Raw genomic sequence first — 19,502 nt, 5'->3', positions numbered from 1 at the left:
GGCAGGTTGGGTTAGGGTTGACTATCCTCAACCCGAGGCTCAGGTTGGGTTAGGGTTAGGGTTGAGGAAATGCTATCTCGGGTTGGGTTAGGGTTGGCCTCAACCCGACCCGAGTTTCACCCCTACTTGTGTGCCCTTAAAAAACATAACCAAAGTCAACAATTACTTGTGGGTAAATAAAAATAATTAAATAAAAGAGCTAAAACCCTAGTGTGGAGCTACTTATTGAAATCAATAGGAAATGCAATGAAAATGGGGAGTCACTTATCACCTGGTCCTCTTATTAATCACCCTGTCACCTTGCCTGAAGAAACATTGTTGGGTAACTGCTCTGCAAATGGGTGCATGAATTGAGATCTTAAGATTGACTTGTTATAAGAAACTTCAAATTTAAGAAATTACCAATGGTGAGTCACTTAGCAAAGATTTTTTGTATGCACTCAAAACTTCTTAGAAATACCCACGAAATGCAATGAAAATGCCTAAGAAACAATGGAAGCAACTAATTTACGCAATGGGAAATCTGTAACTTTTAACATATTTAGGTGATGGTAATAACTTTTAATACTTGAAATTTGTTTAGAGAAAATTCCAGGAAATATGGTAATAACGTATTGCTATTTTGGTAAATATGGTAATAACATATTTAGGTGAAATTTCACATTGCGAAAAATATTCCTATTTTGATCATATTAGTAGTATAAGGTCATCTGAATGATTACCTCTTTCTGCATATGAATGAAATATTGTTGAACCTTTTGAAATGGCCAATACCTCTTGTAGAGAACCCGAATGACCCAACTTATGACGCCAGAACTCTAGTATGATGGATAGATTTAAGGCATTTTTTTGGTAGGTAAGCTGGGATTGAACCTCCGACCTCTGGGTTGGAAAACATCTTCTTTGCCAATTGAGCTAGAGGCCCAACCCCTTTGGCCAATTGATCTGTTTCTACATTCTTATAAACGTGCTTCCCACTCCTTTGAATCCTATTTGCAGACAAAATGATCCTCTATCCGGAATCACTGAAATCCGTTTTCAAAATGTTGGAATCTATCTCCTGCTTCTGTATCCATGTCTCTTTCATGCAAAATTTACTATATATAAAGAAATGATATCAGCATTCCCTTGTTTTGATAATGGCACTCCTCACTTTATTAAACACTTATGTAATTGGTTGTTGATAGCTTTCGGAAATTGTAACAGCCATTAACAGCTAAATAGATGCGTGTAAAATGAAGAGATATTATTTAAAACAAGGGAGGGTGGCAGTTTATATCGACACATCGATGCATGTATATAGAAAGAGAGATGATGATGAAAAGATAATATGTGTTCACTGTACTGAACATTATTTCTGGTTGTGTAACTAATGCTTTGAAGATCTGCTAATGGCTCCGTGGATAATGTAGCTAGACGTTGTGTCAACTTGCAAGCATTGGAGATTTACGATTTCCTTCCGCTGTGATTCTCGCTTTGTTCTTTATTTTATCCTTTTCTTTTGATCTTGGGTTTTTGTATATGTTTCTCAGTCTTTATATTAATGAAACTTCCGACCATTCAAAAAAAAAAAAAAAAACACAACTAATGCTTATGGATTTGTTATAGATGGAGTGGCTGAATACAGATTGGAGCTCCATCTTGAAACGAACACAGCTACATCTGAATTTGTTGGAACCGTTCATTGCATTCAGACGAGTTCTACTTCAAATTTTGAATTGCAAGGACTGCACAGTACAACATCTTTTGCAATCTGCTTCCACTCTCCGTAAGGTACCCCATCTTCATCCATAACATGAAGAGAACTGAACTGTGGTTCCTTCATGCCTAATATTTTCGTTGATGGCTTTCAGGGCTCTAGGTTTTCTCTAGCAGCTGCAGCTTTGCATGAGCTTAAACTTCTCGGTACCGGAATAGAGAATCAACAAGCAACCTCTTATCTATGTTCCCTCGGAAGGGTACAGTTTGAAAAATTCTTCCTGCTGTTCATTTTTGCACGACAATATTTGTTGACCTCTTGGGTACAATTTGAAACAATCTCCCGATTGTTCATTTTGCATGACCGCATCTATTAATCCCAGATGTACAAAAAAAAAATTAGGTGCTACAATATGCTCCTAGTTGTGAGTGAGATCAAGACCAATAGAATCTTCTTTTGAAGGATTTGGCTTCCCTATCATTAGTTATGCTATTGGCACACATGGATGCAATAAGCATTTTTCACTGTACTTTTATATCTGTTTTATTTTTTAATGGCAACTTTTAGATCTGTTTTAAGCCTTCTCTTGTCAATGAAGAAAATGCATGTAGTAATTTGCTGAAGAAAGCTGACTAATTGTACTTGTGTTCAAAAGTTGTGCATTTTAGTCATAGATGGAGGATTGGTTTAGAATTTGAAAGCATCATTTCAAGGAAGATAGCCAGAAATTTGAACTTGAAAGAAGATAATCATTTGAGTCTTTATGTAATATGATGATGCAAAAAGAGGATGTGAGGCTTTGGTTACTACCAGATAATTGATTTCCTTTTCCACTGGAAACAAATATGTAGTGCATGGTGTGACATAGGTCCAATAGACATTTGTAACATAGGGCTTGATGTCCATTGTACTATGTTTAAGATACCACCAATAAGGGCCAAAATACATTATCATTTGAGACAAATGGTCAAAGGATTGTTATTTTTCCTGCCAAGTAAAATTGCAAAATCAAATTGCGAAGGGGGAGAGTCTGAATCACTAGCTTGACATTCTAATTCTACAACTCAACATAAGTTGCTAGCACTAGAGGGTACTCTTTGTAAGCACAATGCCATAATTCTTCTGAGGTTAGAATTGTCACTGGTCAAATTGTCCTCCTTAGACTAACCTCACATCAAATCAAGGTTCTAAATTTTGGTTTCGGTATCAGTCGACTCAGAAATGGAAACGTTCAGTTTTGGTTGAAAATTTTGATGGAAATCCTGTAAATTCAGGAAATGCAAATGATAGGATTTTAGGATGAAACTTTAGGAAATGCTAGAATAATCACAAACGCATGCACATAAGCAAGACAATCATCCATAATAGCTTAATAACATCGAACAACCTGTGATATGGGATATCACGCATTTCTGATAATTCAGTCCATAGACTCCATACCACATTTCACATGTTTGTATAAATATTTATACATACTACATGCACCATATTTCTCATGCAATTCATATAAATATAATTATGTGTCACCTTGATATAGTATACCACTAATGCACACCTTGATATAGTATTTTAGTTTCAATGTGTTTTGGTTTTGGTATTGCTTCAGTGGGGATAGAAACGGAAAATTTTCGGTCATTTCATGTCGATTTCCATGGAAATTTAAAACCATGCATCAAATCATCTGCCATACTCCTATTTATTGGAGGGCAAACAATGGAAAAATGTAAATACATGTGTAAATTCACATGAGAGATGCAAGAGATAATAATAACTAGAGCATCATATTAGATGTCATTACGTTGGTCAGAGGTAAGTTTCAGCTTTGATATTAGTGAAAGTTTATGCTAGACCTAGATATGCACTTCGCTTTCGTAAAACGACCTCAAGAGTGCAGCCGGAAAGCATCAAGAATCAAATGTCTCACAAGTGACAACAGTAGCTACGCACTAGAATTGATTCACATACATTAATACTTCAGTTTCTTACACCATTGCAGCTACAGTTTGGGCAAAAAAGTGTGTTCACATGAAATTTTTTTGGGGGTGGGTGGGGTAGGCAAGCTGTGATTAAACCTATGACATCAAGGCTGAGGTACAGGGCCTCGACCAATTGAGCTACAGGCCCAACCTTGGTCGCATGCATGTTGATGCGAGTAATTGGAATCAGCCCTCCAAACATGCATTGTGAGAATATCAATTTCATAAAGCCTTGCGTTGTACTAATTTTGAAAATTTTCTAAATTTTTTTACTTCCCATAAATGTTTTATAGGTCTTATATCTTTCGCCTAACCTCACCATAGAGAATGGGTCCTCCCTTGTATATTTCTTTCAAATTTATCTATGTATTCCATTCAATGTGATTTGATTCTTTCTTTCTTTTTTTCATGTCTATTTAATATAATCAATTTATGCCTTTCAAAAAAAAGAATATAATTAATTTATCAAGTATCAATATGGCTTCCAAATTTTTCTCTGGATTCATATCCTGTATGTACTAGATTATTTTACTGTTTTGGTTTATGACAGCTTGAAGAAGCTAAGCTTTTACGGGCCCAAGGTCAGCATGAGATGGCTATCAACCTTGCAAGATACATTTTGCAGCATTACAAACTGGGTGATGAAGCTCCAAATGTATACCGTTTGGTTGGGAAATGGTTGGCCGAAACACATTCTAGCAAGTAATCACATATGATATCTAGGAAAATTGTGTTCTGTTCCTTTAAAAAAAATCTGTGATCCAGTAAATGATGATTTGTTTCTTTTTCTTCAACTCTGATGCCCGAGCAGCTCTAGAACTATTTTAGAACAGTACTTGAAACATGCCGTGGAACTTACTGAGCTTAACAAAGGTACAACCAAGAAGTGCATGGAAAGACAATGTCGAACATTTTTCCATCTTGCACACTACACAGATGCTCTTTTTAGGAGTTATGAAGCAAGACTTGCTTCTAGTGAATGGCAAGCAGCTATGCGATTGAGAAAACACAAGGTACTTTTCTGAGTAGTTAAATATTGAAGTGTATTACATCTTCCAATTTATTTTGTGTAATTACACATTGGTGCAGACTAAAGAGTTGGAGGCTCTCCGTAGACGACTAAAAAGTTCAACAAAGGCAAGTAGTATCTATTGAGGCAATTTTTAGGGCATACTCCTGTCTCATATATCCTTCTTAGGGAAGAAATGCATTCCGCCACCCAACCTGCACGTGTGATTTGTAATTTTGTCTTACTCTTGTTCTAATTTGAATTGTTCCACTGTGGTTCTTAGGGTGAAAAGACAGACTATTCAGTAAAAATACAGGAATTGCAGAAACAGCTTACAATGGACAGTGAGGAGGCTGAAAAATTGCAGGTATATTTTTCCATAAGCAATGGTGATGAAATTATGGCTGTTTCTCATTGTACTTTTTTTTTTTGACGACATAGGGCATCCCCACCCCATTTTAGGGCGTGACTAATCCCTATGGATGCGCACAATCACCCGTAAACCATGCTCATCGGGTTAACTACAGTCTGTTTCTCATTGTATTTTCCCTTCTGATTGGATATTTATCATTTTCATATGTTTCCCCTGGACAAATGAATGTTTTAGAGAACTTTAGGCTCGGATAACCAAAAGGCATCATTACTGTCTGCCACAAGATATTATTTTTACCTGATTCATAGTTGTTCCGTAAGCTGTTTTATCTTGTGTGCAATCTCTGATATGTACAAAGAAAATATTATCGGTTGAGAAAAGGCTCAAAAAAATCGTAGTTTACCTAAATTATCTCTTGCCTTCATTGAAATCAAACTTTTTACTGTGCAACGAGAAAAAATTAAAATCATAATAAATGGCAGGATTATATTTATAAGTTAATTATATTGTTAATCTTTGAATATATTTAGAAGTCATTATGTCCTTCTCAGGTCCAGCAGGACAGTGTGATGCAAATGAGGCAGAAATCAAGGCTTTGCTCTTTGGTTTGCGGTGGGTTTCTGAAAAGAACTTGGGGTCGTTGATAGTGGAAGGAGATTCAACAAATGCGGTAGGATGGGCTTCGGGAAGTTCACCAGGACCTTGGCATCTACAGAATATAATAGCGGAAGTTCTTGATTTAATGAGGATTCTGCAACCACGAATTGAACACAGGAAAAGATCTGCCAATGAAGAGGCGGATGTCCTTGCTAAAGCGGGAGTGCTAAAGGAGGAGACCATAATCTACAGATCTACATAGATAGCACCGTTAGTTAGGAGTTGTAAGAGAATCTCATATATAACCCTTATCTATAATGTACTCGGACTCGGTCCACTTTTGTATGTTGGCAGGGACAACTTGTCCCACCCTTCATTCAATAAAATTGTCAATTTTCAACAACAAAAAATTGTTAATCTTCGAACATAACCAAACCCAATGTTTAGAAAATTGGAATTGAATCGTAAATCGGAAGTAGAATCACATCGGATCATAAATTGTAAGATTCAATTATATATACATATACATATACATATATAATAATAATAATTATTATTATTATAATAATAATAATAATTATTATTATTATTATTATTATTATTATAAACAAAGGGATTTGCTAGGCAATTTCGTGGAAAGCCATTTCGCAGCTCGCTTTTGCATGTGAGCACAGCCACACAGGTTGATTTTGCAGATTTTGTCTTATTCATTTAATTCATCTGAGGTGGCTGTGCTCACGTGCAAACTGGCGGATCTTTGCCTAGAACCGAAGCTGACCTTTAGTCGCTTGACTCGGTCTTCTGAATCCCTTCTCCCAGCTAGCTCATCCGTGCCTGGCAGTTTAAGCCAAAGCCAGGTGCAAAAATGGCTTTCTGCGAAATTGCCTAGGAATTCCCATAAACAAATTAGAGAAAAAATAGACAATTATTCATTTTCATCCAAATTCATTAATTCAAATAAAAACTACCGTGATTAGTTATTCAATATCATAATACAAACTGTTTGGTAACAAACTTGACACAAGCTAATCATCTATATCTCATCTAAACCAAGGCATATTGGATAATAATCTTAAAAATAATAAAAGACACAAGATCATATCAATTCTCATAGTCTCAAACATCAAATGACTAATGTCAATCATAAAAGACTTGGATTTGTTGATGTTGTCCTCATTATAGTCACCTCCCTCTTCGATGTAAGTAATGCCCTCAAGCATCTTCACTGCACTTGAATGGTTTGATTCATTCCAACTCCTACTCATTTGCCTTCTTCCTTCTAATGAAAGGGCTTTCGAAGGCGTCTTCTAATGTAGAAGCCTAGAAGGAAAATGAGGTCTTTAGAAAGAAAAGTCATATTTTCTTTTATACAGCACTTAATTGGGATAAATCGCGTGAATCATATGAATTGTACGATTTACGATTGAATCATAATCATATAAATTAAGATTCAGTCATGGGATTCAAATCATTATACATAATAAGATTTGATTTGAATCATAATATCTGAATCGTAAATTGTATGATTTTCAAAACAATGGCCAAACCTCAACTATATTTGTTCTCTATGTGATTGGTTTCTTCTTGTCAATTACAGCCCATTCTTTTGAATCCTAGCACCTTACCATCTTTTAGTCAAGTGTAATCAGACTTCCCCCTCTTGTCAATGAGATATATTCATATACGTCAGATTTATTTATATTGTTGATGCAAAGATCGTCTTAGAACTCTAGTGGCAGTTGATGAAAATTCTACTTCGTATGCTCGTGGTTGTGAATTCTACTGTAATTGCTATTTAGAGAAGTTTCTTTTCCTCATATTTCAACAACCCTTCTCAATTTTATAATGTAAATATTTTCAAATACAGGATCCTGTATGTCTTAATTTTTTCATATTTCTTGTTTAAATTTTATTGACAAATATCATTCAAAAAAAATTATTATTGACAATATTGTCTTATGGGTACCTATTCAAGTATTGCAATTTTTTTTGTTTCTTTATCCACTTGTTTTGTTGTGACTCCATTTCCATTTTGTGATTGGATTTTATTGTAAATGCATTGACTACTCTATAATAGAAAACATACTTCAGTAAACTTACTGCCTTCCTCCACCATCTCAGGATGACAGTGACAATTTCCTCCGGCATGCATTGGAGGGATACCAACGTTGTTTGGTCATCGGGGACAAATATGATTTAAGAGTGGTATGTGCTTTTTATCCAAATTGGGCACTTAAATTAATGATGCTATTACATCGTCGGGATCTGCATAGAACAATCAATGGCTACTAGAAACTTGAGAAATTGTGTATGTGTGGTACTTTAGGTCATCTTTTACTAATTTCTAATTCTTATGTAGAAAATTACCGTATTCTTCTAAACAAACCTATGGACGTTTCTAATTGGTATTTTTTTTTTTTTGAACTGTTAAAATGCTAGGGAAAGGGCCAAGCTGAATTCCAAGGACAAAGGAAAACCTTACCGTAGTTTCTCAACAACCGATAGGCTACACTCACCTTGTTTCTTTCTATACCAAAAATGTACAACGACTGACTCCTAGAGGGAATCATGTGATTATATGCTCATTTCCTCTGAATACGGCCACAAGTGAACCAAGTTCTTAGGTTAAATGTACTCCAATGATTTGTTTTCCCTACCTCTTGCATTGGTCTGTAAGAAGGACTTCAACGTTGAACAAATCTGTAATGTTGCAGTCCTCTTCCCAGAGCATGCACCTCATGCATGTCACCTATAAGTTCCTCTATTTTATTCTCAATTTCTCACGAAGCATAAACGCCGACAGCCATGAATCGGCTACTTTCCCTTTTGTATATAATACGTTTCCTTACATTTTTATACCAAAAACCCCTTATGTATCTAAACTTGCTTCCTCGCAGTTTTTTTTATGTTCTCTTCAGTTTTTCCTTATTTACTTTCCCCCTAAATGACTTGCTTGTAATGGTGGCACTTTTGTTGGAATTTAGTATAGCCTACCTGTGTATCATAGGACAAGCACTTCAGAGTTCGTACAAAAAGAAGGAAGGTGCAACTTCCTCCCAAAAACCTCAGTTTCCTCTATTTCCCAAAATAGTCTAACATGATTTAGCTTACTAAACAATTTTAAATAAAATGGTTTTGTCCAAAACCTTTACCTTGAACTGGGTGCAGTTTTTCTACAATAACCACAGTGCTTTGGGCTTCTTGTTAAGCCTACAAGGCTATTTTAGTTTCTACAATTCTTCTGTACAAATTGTCCATAACTCCATGAAGGGTATTTCTGTCTAATTCTGTAATCTTTGGCAATATTTGTCAACAAGACAATTAGAATTTTCTGCATGCACGCTCTTTCATAATGCCAAACTCACACTCGAAGCACCTCTCTAGACTCATCTCACTACTTCATCCACTAGCGCTTTCATGACTACTCTAAATGTGCCTTCCAATTCTCCTTTTATCCATGTTCAATGACTAGTGAAAAGTTACTAGCACTCCGGGCACTTGAAGATCCACATTTGGTAGATGGGTATATTTGCCAACACCGATTTGATGAGCGTTATCCCACTCCTAGGGACACCTTGTTCCTCTTCCACTATCTAATCTCTTCACCCTTTCCACTATTGGATCCCATTCACTTTTCCTCGGCTGCCTATGCAAAGGGGGAGTCCAAGATATTTTGATGGGCAGCTATCCACCAAGCATCCAAGAAATCCAGCCATCCCTTCTAGTTCATTAAGTGGGGTGTTGATACCCAACAACCTTGATTTGCACATGTTACACTGCTGCCCTGCCATCCCTTTTCTTTTTTGAATTCGCTTTGCTATATATCCTCTACCCTTTTCTTATCTCGGAAGTTGCCTTGCAGTTCCAGGCATGTCGGTTAGATGTTTGCACGGATATTCTCCATCAAGGTACAATGTACATTACGCATTTTCTGTCATTCTGGTTGAGTTGAAGACCATAATTCTAACCCAGGGCCACTTGATTTCAGTTTTCACTACCACAGACTGGGGAGATATCTCTTAGATAGAAAGATTTATGGGGAGAAACTTGCGTAACAAACAGACACAATCATAAAAATAAATAAAAAGGGCAGCCCAGTGCACGAGGCTCCCGCCATTGCGGGGTTTGAGGAGGGCTAGATGTACGCAGCCTTACCCCTGCTTTGCAGAGAGGCTGTTTCCGTGACTCGAACCCATGACGACCAGGTCACAATGGAGCAACCTTACCGTTGCGCCAATGCTCACGTCCTTCACAATCGTAAAAATAAATATGGTAAACAAAAAAAGAAATGAAGAGAAGGCATCAGGTTAGCAGTGCTTTGATATTCAAGAAATATGGGTATGAAGCACAATTCTCATCCATGTAGATGAAGAGTGTCATACTATGAATTTCCGATGCTCTTTGACCAGAAATAAGATACCATTGAATATATAGTATGAGCGGCCCCTCTTATAAGCTTATATGAGGTGACGGCTAGATACACGGTGGGCCCACATTTTTGCCATGATCCAAACCATTCATCTGATAGGCGCTGACATAGATAGGGTGTGCCCAAAAAAATCAGCTCCATACGATCATCCCAACCCTTCGAATTGTGGAGGCGAAAAAATGTGGGCCCACCGTGTTTCTCGCCGTCACCTCATATAAGCTTATATAAGTGGTCTCTCTCTCTCTCTCTCTCTCTCTCTCTCTCTCTCTCTCTCTCTCTCTCTCTCTCTCACACACACACACACACACACACACACACACACACATATAATATATACATATATATATATATATATACATATATATATATATATATACATATATATATATATATATATATATATATATATATAGAGAGAGAGAGAGAGAGAGTAAAGGGTTCCTGCGCTCGAGTGCAGAAACAAGGGTGGGGCCACATTTTTTGGGGGATCCAAAGCATTCATTTGGAAGGCCCTTTCATGGATAGGGTCTCCGCCAAAAATCAGCTCCATTGGATCATCTTAGGGTGTCCATTTGTGGGGTGAAAAAATGGGTAGATTAGTGGACAAACAGTATCTGTCCATTTTCACCCCCACAAATGAACACCCTATGATGATCCAATGAAGCTGATTTTTAGTACACACCCCATCCATGATGGGGCCTTTAAAATGAATGCTTCGGATCACCACAACAATGTGGCCTTACTCTTGTTTTCTGCACTCGAGCGCAGATAAGCTATCTACGCTCGAGCGCAGGAATCCTTTACTCATATATATATATATATATATAAGGAAAGACTAGAAACAATGTTTAATGGAAGATTTCAAGAAACAAAGTTGATGTGGATCGTATCAGATTGATCTGCGAATGAGATGAAGAGATATCTCTCTCTCTCTCTCTCTCTCTCTCTCTCTCTCTCTCTCTCTCTCTCTCTCTCTCTATATATATATATATATATATATATATATATATATATATATATATATATAGACTAGAAACAATGTTTAATGGAAGATTTCAAGAAACAAAGTTGATGTGGATCCTATCAGATTGATCTGCAAATGAGATGAAGAGATTGTTGATAAGTTTGAAGCGTAAAACCTAACATGTAGTCATAAGTTAAAAAGACAAGTAGCCTGCCCATAGGTGGTCTTTCTTGTTCCAACAGTTTCAAGGTGATCAGCTCTGCAATTTCATAGGTCTAGATGAGTAGCTGAGTTTCTTCTAGTCGTGTATCTGTCACCTAGGTGATTCGCATTGACAACATTGTTATTAACACACATGAGGCATTCCCTGGCATGATAGATCTTCAATGTACTGCTTTATCTTTTTTCTTTTATTTTAATGGTACTGTTTTATCTTTTTTTGAATTCAGTTTGAACGTACTTGACTCAAGTGAAATGTGATATTATATTCGTGATAAAGTGAGCTACATGCCTTCAGGTATTTCGTCTTGTTTCTCTGTGGTTCAGTCTCTGTTCGAGACAAAACGTTATAAATGGCATGCTTAGCGCAGTTAAGGAGGTGAGTGGTGAAACTTATATTGTGTTTTTATGTTGATGGAGATTCATTTTCTAGGAGAACTAGAATTATGAAATTACTTAAATTAATTTCTCTACCTTGTATGTAATTTTTCTGGCTCTAATTTTACTTTTATGCCCTTTAATTGCTTTTGGAAAATCTTCTTACAAAAATATCTGCAGGTTCAATCGTACAAGTTCGTACCATTGGTGTATCAAATTGCTTCAAGAATGGGTAGCTCAAAAGATGGGCAGGGATCAGTTAATTTTCAGGTTTGAATATCATTAAAATACATATTTCTTCTTTGAAAGAAAATGAGAACTATCTTTTACGAAAATAATTGCTATATTATGCAGTTTGCTTTGGTTTCTCTTGTGAAGAAAATGGCCATCGACCATCCATATCATACAGTGTTTCAGGTATTGAAATGAATACATTTAACCTGCCCTATTTTGGTAGATATCTTCCTATGCAAAAGATAGACTACACAGCTTTTTGACACTGTCCTAACCAGCAGAAAGTTTCATATCAGTTTTACATGTTATGTAACGAATTGATGAACAACCATTCATATTTGTAACACACTTATTTTTCATCTTTTTTTTGAATGGCAAAGTATCATTAGTAGATAAATATGAAAATACAAGGTCGACCAAGAAGGTTTGTGCATACCTTAGTTGTAAATTTCATTCCAGTGACCATTTCGTTTTGGTCACCGGGAAGGTACATTTCAGTCATCTCGGTCATTTCGTTCCAATTTCGTTCGAAACTTTTCGTTCGTTAGGACGATGGAATTTTTTTTAATAGTTAAAAATATGAGGAAAATCCCAAAAAATCAAAAATTGTTAGAAAATATAAGAAACAACTAAATGAACTAAATATGTAAAAGATCCAAAATTTACTTAAAGGAAAATCACTATCAGTTAGTTGGAATACTTGTGTTGACTGTTGACCAATGTGTTGACATGTGCCTGACAAGATGACAAATTTTTGGAGACCAAATTATGAGATTTTTTTTACCGGACTTTTGGGATTTATTAATGTTTGGACATGATAGAATTTATGAATTTTTAAAATTGGAAAAATACCCAACGTTTGGAAGTTAAGATTTTGATCCTACCTGTTTTTTATGAATTTTGTTCTAGAACTGGAGAGTTGACTTTTTATCCTTTTAGATTTGGATCTTGAAACTATTTTTAATATATCCAAATGGGGGTATTCCGTTATTTACATGTAAATCTTAAGAAAATGGAAAGACATTTACTTAAATGACTTTACATATAAATACTAAGAAGAGAAAAGAACCATCAAGAGACAAGGAGGGTAGAACAAAAACAACTATATAAACAAATTTCGTCCGAAATTCCTTAAATTTCGTGCGAAATTACCGGAATTGGACGAAATCCGGAACAAAATGTTTTTTTTTTGTTCCGTTCCGGTTTCCGAGTCACGGAAACAGCGTCTCTGCAAAGCATGGATAAGGCTGCGTACATCTAGCCCTCCCTAGACCCCGCAATGGCGGGAGCCTCTTGCATTGGGCCACCCTTAGTTCCGGTTTCCGAACGAACCCGGTATGTTTCGGCCATTTTCGCCGAAACGAAACGGTTTTTACAACTAAGGCACAAACAGAGAAATAACAAGAGAGGAAAAAATACAATGATGCTATGTAAACACGACCATCATGGATTTTTTAATGTTGTGACAAAATTCCTGATCAACAAAAATTGTCAAAGTTTTCTCTGACTGTGACATAAATTTGGAAAAAATGTTATGTTTGTTTTTCCATTAGCTACTGGCTTTAGCAAATGGCGACCGTGTTAAGGACAAGCAACGTAGTAGAAACTCATTTGTGGTGGACATGGACAAGAAGCTTGCGGCAGAGAACCTCTTAAATGAGTTATCTTCATACCATGGAGCTATAATAAGACAGGTAATGCCACATAGTTTTGAATTCTGTGGCTTCACCTTTCAAAATTTTCATTCTCCGTAGACTGTTTTTAGCCTCTTGTATGTCATTTAATAACTATGTGCCAAATTTGATCTGTACTTCTATCAAGCTTATACATCTAGATATTGAATAATGATGTTCTCAATGTCATAGATGAAACAAATGGTGGAGATTTATATCAAACTTGCCGAGCTCGATACAGGAAAGATGGTTAGTGATTTGTTTTGCCAGAAGTTGAGAGTGGATTGGTTTTACTAGTTTTACATTGGATTCTAGTTACATCAAATCTGTCATTAATTTTTCCTTGTTTCAACTATAAAGGATTAAGCTGACTTTGATTGTGCTTCGGAAAACTGTCTGAAAATCTCATGTCACCAGGGTCCTAATAAAAAGATAGCTCTGCCGAGAGAAATTCGCAGTCTTCGACAGCTTGAACTTGTAAGTGCAACATTATAACCTACAATTGGCATGATAAAAGTTATAAATGTAAGGCAATGCTAGTAACACTCAGATTTTGGTTCCGTAAGATAATTCCTTGATTTGTTTTCTTGATAATAATTTGCTCTATTGCAATGATGTAAAATTTTGTTCCTATGCTTAACTTCGCATGTATATAATCTTACATCATACCTGTTCTTGCATATATTTGGGTGGTTCCCATTGAAGTGATTAGACTTGTCTATTTATGTATGTAATTTATAAGAATTGTGCTCTGTTCTCTATTATTTTGAAGAGCAGGGTTGAAATATCAATATAAGTCAGAGAATCGGTCGGAGGCTAAAATGATACATATCCGTTGTATTGGCAATATTTATCAATTGTATTGGTGATACGCTTGTGAATAGGTTGTAGAAATTCTCAAGGTCTAAAAACAAAGCGATATTCAATTTTTCAACCACGTTTAAGTTTTTGTGTTCATTTCTATTTTTAATTATTTTTCCTATTTTTACTTCAATTATAAATTATCTTTTGATAACTTTAACATGATTTATTATATTTGTATTGCGCTGGCGAGTGTATCAACTGCTGAGTGAAGTTTTTTCTTGTTACTCAAACTAAGAGTGGAGAAACAACTAATTTAGAAAGAAATGACAAGATAAACAATAAAAATAGGTAAAACACTAACATAGCTCCAAAAATACAAACAGTAAAAAAATAGTAAAATAAATTAGAATAAGCCTAAACAAGTAGATCTAGCTCACAATTTCTTTAATATCAAACATAAAAGAAATGTAATTGCTAAATAGTTTTTTAAAATGGTGTAATTGCTAAATAGTTAAAAAATAAAAGTGCGAAAAAAAAAGGAGTTCATAAATAAAGCTGTACACATAGACCGATACACAGGTGGGTCATGCTCATGTAGATCATGCTCTATAACAAATAAATATAGCATATGTTAAATAAAGGGAAATGTTACCAGCACTACTGTATTATGATGAGGGCACTCCTCACTTTATTAAAAGTACGGTATGGCCCGCACCATAGGATGATCCAAACCGTCCATTACATGGAGCACAACCTAAATAGGTTGTGCCTCAAAAATCATTTCCATAGGTTGATCAAAACCCTCCGATCTGAGTGTTAGAGGGTTGATCCTACCCTCTATAGATCAGAGGGTTAGGATCAATCTATGGAAATAATTTTTGGGTCACAACCTATTTAGGCTGTGGCCCATCTAATGCTTGGTTTGGATCATGTTATGGTGCAGGCCATACTGTACTTTTAATAAAGTGAGGAATGCCCTCATCAAAATACAGTACTGCCGATGACATTTCCCTAAATAAAATTAACACAAATTTAAATAAATAAAAAGATAAAATCAAATGAAGAAAAAAAACAAAATAACAATTTTAAATAAATAAACAGGATAAAAAAATAAAGAATAACTTGATAGGTCTAGCATAATGTGTATAAAAGCATTAAAAATAAATCACATATAAATCTGTCAATGAAAGAATAAAATATTATGAAAAATAGAGAACCAATAACGTAAATAACACTCAAATCTCATCGCAACCATGCATATCCAATGAATCGTGCATGTTTTTTATATGTATTTCAACTGATCCATACAAAAAGAAAAGAAATAAAGATTTTACCTCGAATGAAAAAAAAAATCTCATTTTTGTGAATCCAATTTTGATCCATCGATTCATGCTTCAAATGTTGCTTTCACAGTTGAATCTTGTAGACGTATGTTGGTTTACGCTATACAACCTTGCATCAAGTAAAACCCTTCGCAAATGGCAAAATATGAAAAACAAATTAAAGCTTAAGGTATCACTTGAACATGACCCAATACAGACCCTATATCGTTGTATCGGCTGATACGCTTGCAATTTTTTGTGAGCGCCAATACAAGGGTTCATATCATATCGAACCCTACCGATATGGATTCGTATGGGCGTATATTTCAAACAATAATGAACAGTACACTGATCTTCAGGATGTGGCCAAGCGTAAAACTGGAGTACAACAATATGTAAGATAACCTGATGTATAAAAATGATTTTAAGAATATTCACTATAAGAAATTCAGAAAATATACATGGAGAATTGAGTCATAATTCATAAAATGGATGAACTTAATGGAAATGGAAATGGAAATGGTTATTAGATCAATATATGCCCAGAAGAAAACAATTTGCGTTTTTGAGTATTTGAATACATGTACTATCGAACAAGAGGTTAGCAGATCAAATCTCACTTGCCTATCAAAAGAAAGAAGACCATCTAAGAGGAGGATTGTGTCAAAATCCAAGCCCTTCTACATATTATATAAGATGTGTTTAGGGTATTTCAATGATGTTTTTGTTATTTCATTAATTAATTTATAAATATGAGATGTTTTTAAAGAATGATTAATACACTGGAAGGGAGTTGTTCCATGATGAATCTACTAGTTTATAAATACTGTTTATAAAACCCCAGAAAACAAATTTTCGGTGAATTTAAATGATTTAAGCGACTCGCCCAAAACCCAGTCATTATACTCCTATTAGAAGCAGAAGGTTTTGGGTTACATTGATGAATCTACTAGTTTGTCACAAACAAGTGAAAAGCATGAGGACCACTCGTCATTGCAGCAAACAAATCAATTGCCACCAGTTGATGTTTATGACCTTTGTTAGAGTTACTTAAGGCGTCTTTGAAACTCGAAAGACCACTTCTTTCATCAAAGCTACTTGTTACCTACTCTTTTCATACTTCCTATATAGCATTTCCCAGCTTTGTTGCTCTTTTTATTTACAGTTAATACCTTGAACCTAACATTTGTTCCAGTGGTTTCTGATTTTTAAGCTTCCTAAAAGTGTTAGGTTTTAAATTCTACTGGTTTGCATCTGATCTTCTTTCAGGTACCAGTAGTGACAGCTAGTTTTCCAGTTGATCGTAGTTGCCAGTATCATAAAGGATCTTTTCCACATTTCATGGGCTTGGCAGATTCTATCTTGTATGTGAAAGCAAATTTTTAAGAATTAGTTATGATGTTCCATTTTGTGTTGCCTTTCTTTTAGAAAGCAGCAAGAAGTTCAGAGCTAAAATTTTATTTTATTATTTGTGAGATGTACAGTGTAATGAATGGTGTAAATACTCCAAAAGTAGTCGAATGCTTCGGTTCGGATGGCCAAAAATATCGTCAATTAGCGAAATCTGGAAATGATGATCTACGACAAGATGCGGTATGAATTTATATCTTTGTTATTCTTTGTATATATATGACTAGGCTGGACATGCAGCCAGATTGGTAGGTTTGTAAGCAGCATGCAGATTCATTTGTAAGGGTCAAACCATCCACGATGTGCTTATGTGTAGGAAAAATATATAATATTTATAGACTACATTCAGATATAAATAATACCCATAATATGTACCACATGTAGTGTCTCTAATTTGTTACATTGACATAGTAGTTATTGAAGGATTCATGTGGGATACTTTATTTGTTAGTTTTTATTAGTGGCATACTTGTATTTCTCATGACAAGGGTTTATTATAATATGATATGCAATACTCCCATGATTATGAATGAATACGGAGCGATGCAGTTTGTGGGAAGGTTTCGTACAATAAGTCAATCCGAGATGATTGTTGGAACATATCCATACACTCTCGGATTTAAATAATCCAACACTCAACTTTGAGCACATGAAAAAATCCCGAATAGTAACCAAAGAACAGATCTAGCGAAGAAATAAGAGCTTAAGTAAGAATAAATCTATGCAAACAGAAATAGATAATCCCATATTAGAGAGAAAAGAGATCACTTATTTGAATGAAATTAGTCAAAATCTAGCAATGGCTCGGATCCAAATTCATGTCTTGGAGGTTGCAAGCCAAAGGAGAGAAACTTCTTTGCTTGTGCTTACTAGCACTTAAGGCGACCGAAAGGCTGGCTTAAGACGGGCTTACTAGCACTTAAGGATGACTTCAAGCTCCTTCTAGCTGGCTTGAATGGTTTTAAAACATTTACGTAATGATTGATTTTCTAAAACATTTTTTAAATAAATGTTAAACAGCTTCTACATACATACATGTGTGTTTGTGTGTCGGTGGGTCGTGGTGGTGGTGGTTGGGTTGGTGGTGGGGTGGGGGGTTCTGGCTAAGCTGTAACATTGAAAAGGACAGTGTATAATATGTTGCAGTAAAAACCCCCTAATGATGTTTAAAACAGGATCGTGCCAGTTATGGTAGCTAGCGATACAAGAAAATAAGCCCAAAGAAAACTTCAAATATTGTTGAATTTTTAGGAACAATTCAAGTAAAAATATTTCAGGAAACAAGGGAAAATTTGTGGGTTTCTTAAAGTGCTAAAGTGACTTTATGCCTTCTTCTGGGCTCTTTGATGGTGTCTAGGTGACTTTTGCCCATTTTGTGAATTCAGAAGTGAGCAAGTGATCAGTTATCATTCAATGTATCTAGGGGACTGATTTTTGAAATGCACTGGTGAATTTTTCAAGTACTAACAGGAAGAAAAACCAAGAGAAAAAAAAAAGGAAAAAAAGGCGTCTTATTTTATTTTATTTTATTTTTGAACCGATGAATTTATGAAATAAAAGCAGCAAAAAACTAAGAGGGGAAAGGAATAGGAAAGAAGGATAGAAAAAGCATTAGCAGTGCTCACAAACCAGAGCCAGCGACCAGCATGAACTGAGGGCAAACAACCCCTCCCTTCTCAAAAAAATAAAATAAAATTGAAGGACATTTTGCCACAAACAGTAACATCGTTAGAGAGGACCCCAAATTAGCTAATTTTTCAGTCTTGGAGTTTCCTTTTATGTGAATACAGTACAATGAGCACTCCAAAAAGCTTGAGAATAATGACTCCATCTCTCTGATAAGGTCTGAAAATCTTCATGGCGGAGCTAGAAAATAGTGATTAGATAGTCTCCCTTCACCCACATGATTTAGCAACCATTGGCCTCAGGGTACCTTATACTGAACCAAGCAGCTTTAACTTTATCATTGGGCTGGATGATCGCCACCTGAACCTACAAATTCCAAAATGACTACCTTTAGGTTCAGATATGGTACCCAGCCCTTCTTTCGAAGACATTATTAGGGCCTATCAAAACTTTGATAGTTCCATTGAAGTTTTGTGGCCTGCCAAATGTCTTTGTTGTTTTCTAGGAGGAATGTGAGATGAGCAATGGCTATTCCAATGACTGATTAGAGAATTAAGAGTAAGCTCCTTAAAAAGATTACATTTTGATGCCCGCTTTGATCCTTCAACGGTTATTTGATTCTACGGATGCTTTTATGGATACCTTTAAGTTCTAGAGTTTCTCTTGTTCCAAGTGATCAAAGGATTTGAAGTGGATGTCTCAAACATTTCTTTCTCTATGAAGGACGGTGCCACCACTTCCAGAAGTCACTAATGCTAGCAAATTTGAGAATCTGCAATTAATTTTGAA

The 19,502-nt window shown here is 35.6% G+C and overlaps 1 protein-coding gene across 6 annotated transcripts in view; it reads left to right on the top strand.

Moving 5' to 3' along the window:
- ATM (Serine/Threonine-kinase ATM-like protein) overlaps nt 1-19,502 on the top strand; it is a 128,280-nt gene that overhangs the window by 93,260 nt on the left and 15,518 nt on the right. For 5 of the 6 annotated variants that reach the window (XM_077388011.1, XM_077388013.1, XM_077388014.1 and 2 more), the window contains 15 exons: nt 1,609-1,773; nt 1,854-1,958; nt 4,226-4,377; nt 4,487-4,688; nt 4,765-4,812; nt 4,968-5,051; nt 7,776-7,859; nt 11,565-11,645; nt 11,825-11,914; nt 11,999-12,061; nt 13,432-13,572; nt 13,744-13,800; nt 13,969-14,028; nt 16,947-17,041; nt 17,162-17,270. In XM_077388011.1, coding sequence (XP_077244126.1) covers nt 1,609-1,773; nt 1,854-1,958; nt 4,226-4,377; nt 4,487-4,688; nt 4,765-4,812; nt 4,968-5,051; nt 7,776-7,859; nt 11,565-11,645; nt 11,825-11,914; nt 11,999-12,061; nt 13,432-13,572; nt 13,744-13,800; nt 13,969-14,028; nt 16,947-17,041; nt 17,162-17,270 — 1,536 coding nt within the window. Of the gene's footprint in view, nt 1-1,608; nt 1,774-1,853; nt 1,959-4,225; nt 4,378-4,486; nt 4,689-4,764; nt 4,813-4,967; nt 5,052-5,608; nt 6,036-7,775; nt 7,860-11,564; nt 11,646-11,824; nt 11,915-11,998; nt 12,062-13,431; nt 13,573-13,743; nt 13,801-13,968; nt 14,029-16,946; nt 17,042-17,161; nt 17,271-19,502 lie in introns of those variants that run through there. The other variant, XM_077388016.1, reaches the window with a different exon arrangement.

The sequence above is a fragment of the Tasmannia lanceolata genome, unplaced genomic scaffold (genome assembly GCF_043159265.1).
Source record: "Tasmannia lanceolata isolate RefF3 unplaced genomic scaffold, GAP_Taslan_0.1 ptg000008l, whole genome shotgun sequence".
Taxonomy (NCBI): domain Eukaryota; kingdom Viridiplantae; phylum Streptophyta; class Magnoliopsida; order Canellales; family Winteraceae; genus Tasmannia; species Tasmannia lanceolata.
The sequence above is the reverse complement of the archived record's forward strand: the minus strand, read 5'-3'. Positions and strand labels throughout refer to the sequence as shown.